General features: G+C 57.5%; 1 protein-coding gene across 1 annotated transcript; it reads left to right on the forward strand.

Moving 5' to 3' along the window:
• Positions 1-3,272: 3,272 nt before the first annotated feature.
• KCNF1 (potassium voltage-gated channel modifier subfamily F member 1) lies at positions 3,273-5,596 on the forward strand. Its single transcript, XM_015094222.3, has one exon. It carries the CDS (start codon positions 3,785-3,787, stop codon positions 5,270-5,272), a length of 1,488 nt encoding a protein of 495 aa, XP_014949708.2. The 5' UTR covers positions 3,273-3,784; the 3' UTR covers positions 5,273-5,596.
• The last annotated feature ends 404 nt before the right edge of the window (positions 5,597-6,000 follow it).

Below are 6,000 nucleotides of genomic sequence, written 5' to 3' on the forward strand. Positions count from 1 at the left end.
ATGATTAGGTCCATGCAGAGAAGGTAATGTGGGCCCAGGGGGAACACTGGATGAAAAGGAATTCCAGACCTGACCTCTGTGTGCTGCTCTGGCTAGGGTAGTGGAGATGGCCCTGGGAGGATGTGTGATGCTTGGTGGGATGAAGGGGGAGGGGCTTCTGGGGCTCAGGCAGGTCAGTCACCAAGGCTCCGAGGCTTCCAAGGGTCTGAGAAGGAATCTAGGAGTTTGAGGCACAGGGCAGGCAGGTTTGGAAGGGCCGGTGAGTGCCAGCTAGCTCCCCTTTCTCAGAGATGCTGGCTCCTCCCACTTTCCCTGTCTGCCTTCTGGCTGCAGCCTGTTCTCCTGTCTCCTGCAGGAGTCTTCCTCCCTGCTTTTCTTTGGTTACCACCCCTCCAACTTGTCTTGACCTGTGATTTACCGCTGTATCTCTCTTTTATTCTGATGTCAGTGGGCCCCTGCTCTCCTCTGGGCTGTTTGGGGACATTTTCTCAGCTGTATTTTGCATCTGTCTCCTCCTCCTTTCCCACTTTCTGTCAGGACCAGCTTTCTTCCCTGTAGGGTCCTGAGATGTGCTGAATGGACCACATGTAGTCAGCCTCTGGTTACTCTTGAGAATTTAAGCAATACTTATTTTTACCATGTCTGATGCACTCTGACGTTTCCTCTTCCATACTATCTCAATAAAAATGGTCAGTACTCAATAAATTGATTGCACAACCAATCAACTGCCCGAGGTCTGAAAAACTGGCTTGCAGGACCCACTAGGTTCTGTGCAGTCTGTTTCTAGCTTCATCCATCAGTTTCTTGGGGCTACCAGCCACATGCCTTCCTCTGCACAGGCTTCTCTCCCTAGGGTGAGGTAGGTCAACCAGGTGAGGTCCTCATACCTCAAGGCTCAGCACCAGCACCTGCCCAGCCTCCAGCTCTGGTGAGACTTCAAGTTGTCTGTGGACTCCTGGGCTTCTGCCACACCTTGGACCTCATGACCATATCAGGGGGTGGCCGGGGGGGGGCGACCTATTTGAGAAGTCCCCATCACACCCCCCAAATGCACACCTTAGCCAAAAATTGCTGCGCTTCTAAGCGAATGCAGCCTCTTTGTCTTCCAACCTTTTCTCAGCCTTCCAAACCAGCAACCACCACTTGATGCCCCCTGCAGGTGAATTCAGGAACCACCACTCCTTTCACATACCTTTGTTAAACGGCTGCCTGTGTGCCTGCTCAGTCACATGTCAGGTCCGACTCTGTGCAATCCCACGGACTGTAGCTCGCCAGGCTCCCCTGTCCATGGGACTTCCCAGTCAAAAATACTGGAGTGTGTTGCCATGCCCTTCTCCAGGGGATCTTCCCAACCCAGGGACCAAACCCATGTCTCCTGCCTTGCAGGCAAATTCTTTACCCACTGAGCCACCTGGGAAGCCTGTGATGACTGCAAACTGATTATTAGTTATTAAAAATATATTCTCCACTGAAATATGAACCCTGCTTCCCACCAGGGTAGGGTGTGTGTTGTGTGTGTGTGTGTGTGTGTGTTTGCCATTAGAAGTTAATAAATATTTGAATAGCCCATTAAGCTAGGCTAAAATGCAATTTGAACTTGACCCTGGAGGTACTAGGGAGCAAGAGAAGACAACAGAGAAGGGAAATAACATGAGTAAGGCCTGGAGGGAGGTGCAGGAGGTGTGTGCTGCACTATATCAGAGAGAAGAATCGGCGTGAGGTCAAATCCCAGCTCCCCCTGCAGCTGAGCAACCTGGACAGGGAGGCGAAGCCTGTGGGCTGGGGCAGCAGGCTCCCAGGGTTCCCACTGCACCTTCACCCCCTTCTGGCTGAGCACTTCAGGCAGGTTACGTGACATCCTGCATCCTCAGAGGGATGCTATGGGGATGCAAACACTTGGCTCATGGTGCATTTATAATAACTGTTATTTTTATTCAACCTTTCTGAATCTCAGTTTCTTATTCTGTAGTAACACATCATAGGTTGATTTTAAATGGAAACAAAATTAAATCTGTAAAAAGAAGTTTCACCAAACTATCTTCATGTGATGTATTTTAACATATTCAGTTTTACATGATCTCATTAAAGAAAAAAAAAAACAAAAACCAGTAACTGTCAGTGACCCAGCCTACAGAATATATTTTTAATAGATTTTTAAAGAGCAGTTTTAGGTGCATTGCAAAAGTAAATACAAGACAGAGATTTCCCACATACTCCCTGCCTCCTCATTCCTTCAGCCTCTCCCACCAGAGGTGCATCTGTTACAATCAATGATACAACACTGTCACGTCTTTATCATGCAAAGTCCATAGTTTACACTGATGTCCACTCTTGGTGTGGCACACTCCACAGTTTAAACAAACATAGGATGATATGTACGCAGTGCTAGAGCGTTATACAGAGTAGTTTCACTGCCCTAAAAATTCCGTGCTCTGCCCCCTCATCCCTCTCTTTACAATGTTTTTGTTAACGCAGTCCCCGGTTCACAGGTGATGCTTGATAATTTGCAAGGTAGATGCTGCTGCCGCTGGAATGGTGCAGGCAGAGGCTGCAGGTCTGGAAGAGAGGGGAGAGTGTGGGACGTTTCGTGGGAGGGACACGCAGGCCTGGGCGACAGAGGATGGGGATGGGGAGGTGGGAGTCTGGGGGTTCAAGGCTCTGGAGGTTGGTGGTGATGTTGGATTGCAGAGAAATGGAAAATGGTGGACAGCGAGGACTTCGAGGCAGACTTTCAGTCCGCTAAGGAGCTTGTGTCAGTCAGCCAGGACAGCAGGAATCTCTGAGGAAGAGGCGCCCACCCTGGGATCCATTCCCATTTCACTGTGTGACCTTCTCTCCTCCGCGGGGCTGGACTGGTTGTAGCCGTTACACAGGTCGAAAGTGACGCCCTAGGGGGAGCGAGGGAAGCATCCCGGGACCAGGCGGGGCCGGCGGCCGGGACGCGCGGGCGGGCGTCTGAAGGGCTTTCTTGGGCACGGTTTGCGGGCCGAGCAACAGGCAGCTGTGTTCTCTCACTATCGATCTTCTGGATGCAGAGAGAGAGAAACTTTTCAGCCAGCGCCGGTCGGTCGCTTTCAAGCCGGAGGTCCCGGGCCCCGTGTGACCCGCGGCGCCAGGAAGGGAGGACAGGCGCGCGGCGGTGGCGGCGGGCGCTCAGCTGTGCCCGTCTGCCCAAGGGTTAACCCGTTCCCCTGCCGCTGCCGCGCGTGCCTTGCAGAATTTCACCAGAAGAGGGTACAGTCTGAAAAGCTCTTGACGTCAGGCTGGAATTCCTATTGTGTTTAGAAACGGCTTGGGCAAAGCAAGCCCAAGTTCTCTCTCCGCACACCTCGGCGGGCGGTGTGGGTCCGGCAGCGACGGGACCCGTCTCGCGCCGGCGGCGCACGCGGGGACCCGCGCGCCCGGCGACCCAGGACCCTGCCTGACGCCCACGAGGGGGGACCCCACTCCTGCAAGAGGCCGAGCCGAAACGGCGGATCGCCGCACCCGGGAGCCGGGGTGAGTGCTCGGGGCAAGGCAGGTGGCCGCGAGAACCGCACCCCCCACACACACCGCCCTGCACCGCCGGCGCGCCCCCAGCGCCCGGATGCCCGCCGGGACCCCCGCCGCCGGGTGCATGCCTCCCCCGCGGCGCGCCCCAGCCCGCAGCCGCCGGTTGTGACCGCGCTTCCAGGCAGGCGGGAGCCGGCCAGGCTTCCCCTGGGTCCGCGCACCGGTGGGACCCGCCGACCCTGCGGCGGCTGCAGGGCGCGGAGCCGAGGCCGCGCGGGCACACGCCAGGAGAATGGACGGGACCGGGGAGCGCAGCCTCCCGGAGCCGGGTAGCCAGGACTCCCGGGCGGGCGACGACATCGAGATCGTGGTCAACGTGGGGGGCGTGCGGCAGGTGCTGTACGGAGACCTCCTGAGCCGGTACCCCGAGACCCGGCTGGCCGAGCTCATCCACTGCTTGGCCGGAGGCTACGACACCATCTTCTCCCTGTGCGACGACTACGACCCCGGGAAGCGCGAGTTCTACTTCGACAGGGACCCGGACGCCTTCAAGTGTGTCATTGAGGTCTACTACTTCGGGGAGGTGCACATGAAGAAGGGCATCTGTCCCATCTGCTTCAAGAACGAGATGGACTTCTGGAAGGTGGACCTCAAGTTCCTAGACGACTGCTGCAAGAGCCACCTGAGCGAGAAGCGTGAGGAGCTGGAGGAGATCGCGCGCCGCGTGCAGCTCATCCTGGACGACCTGGGCGTGGACACGGCCGAGGGCCGCTGGCGCCGCTGCCAGAAGTGCGTCTGGAAGTTCCTGGAGAAGCCCGAGTCCTCGTGTCCGGCGCGCGTGGTGGCCGTGCTGTCCTTCCTGCTCATCCTCGTCTCGTCGGTGGTCATGTGCATGGGCACCATACCAGAGCTGCAGGTCCTGGACGCCGAGGGCAACCGCGTGGAGCACCCGACGCTGGAGAACGTGGAGACGGCGTGCATCGGCTGGTTCACGCTGGAGTACCTGCTGCGCCTCTTCTCTTCGCCCAACAAGCTGCACTTCGCCCTGTCCTTCATGAACATCGTGGACGTGCTGGCCATCCTCCCGTTCTACGTGAGCCTCACGCTCACACACCTGGGCGCCCGCATGATGGAACTGGCCAACGTGCAGCAGGCGGTGCAGGCCCTGCGGATCATGCGCATCGCCCGGATCTTCAAGCTGGCGCGCCACTCCTCCGGGCTGCAGACCCTCACCTACGCCCTCAAGCGCAGCTTCAAGGAACTGGGGCTGCTGCTCATGTACCTGGCCGTGGGCATCTTCGTCTTCTCTGCCCTGGGCTACACCATGGAGCAGAGCCACCCAGAGACCCTGTTTAAGAGCATCCCCCAGTCCTTCTGGTGGGCCATCATCACCATGACCACGGTGGGCTACGGTGACATCTACCCCAAGACCACCCTGGGCAAACTCAATGCGGCCATCAGCTTCCTGTGTGGGGTCATTGCCATTGCCCTGCCCATTCATCCCATCATCAACAACTTTGTCAGATACTACAACAAGCAGCGAGTCCTGGAGACGGCGGCCAGGCACGAGCTGGAGCTGATGGAGCTCAACTCCGGCACTGCTGGTGAGGGCAAGGCAGGGGGCTCCCGCGGTGACCTGGACCACCTCCCGCCGCCGGAGCCCGCTGGGAAGGAGGACCCGAGCTGGAGCAGCCGGCTGAAGCTGTCCCACAGTGACACCTTCATCCCCCTGCTGACCGAGGAAAAGCACCATAGGACCCGGCTCCAGAGCTGCAAGTGATGGGGGGCCGACTCAGGCACAGACAGGCCGGCTGGTGGAGAGATGGATGGACCGGTGTGATGGGACTGTCCATGACTGCCCGGGAGGGGCCGTCCTTTGTCCCCTCCCTACCCACTCCTGAACAGAACTCTGGAGGCCCTCTTGGGCACCTCTGATGAGTCTGGGGTAAGATTCCCTTTGTGTTGTCCAGGGGCAGGGGAGGGAGACGGACAGGTGTCCAGGAGTCCCTGACAGTGTGGGGGTGATGGAGGCCATGGTCTGGTTGACGGCAGGAGCCCTCACCCGGTTCTGTATCTCCTTCAATAAAGCCTCCAGCTCTCTGCACCTGCCTATCTTCTAGGTTCTGTCTCACAGGCTGGCTGCTCCCCACTCCCCGACCCGGCACCCCCCCTTCAACTCCCAGATGTGGTTCAGCCCCACCCGGGAGGTAGGTGCGCAGCCCAGGGTGGCAGGGGACATTATTTTTAGTTAAGGGCTAATTAAAGAAGGGCTAATACTCAGGGTTCAGCCCAGGGAGCCTTGTCACATTCCAGGAGGCTCTGTGCCTTCTGTTCCCTTCTGAGGAAAAGCTTGCTCCCAGGAGAGGGAGAATCCACAGAACGGGAAACACCCAACAGCGGGGTTACTGTTTCTTTATCACCTGTGTGAGGCCCTTTCCACAACTTCTTTCCATTGCTTCCAGCAACACTGTTGGCTAGGTACTCCCACTTCACAGAAGGAGAAACTGA

Source organism: Ovis aries, chromosome 3 (assembly GCF_016772045.2).
Source record: "Ovis aries strain OAR_USU_Benz2616 breed Rambouillet chromosome 3, ARS-UI_Ramb_v3.0, whole genome shotgun sequence".
In the NCBI taxonomy this organism is placed as follows: Eukaryota; Metazoa; Chordata; class Mammalia; order Artiodactyla; family Bovidae; genus Ovis; species Ovis aries.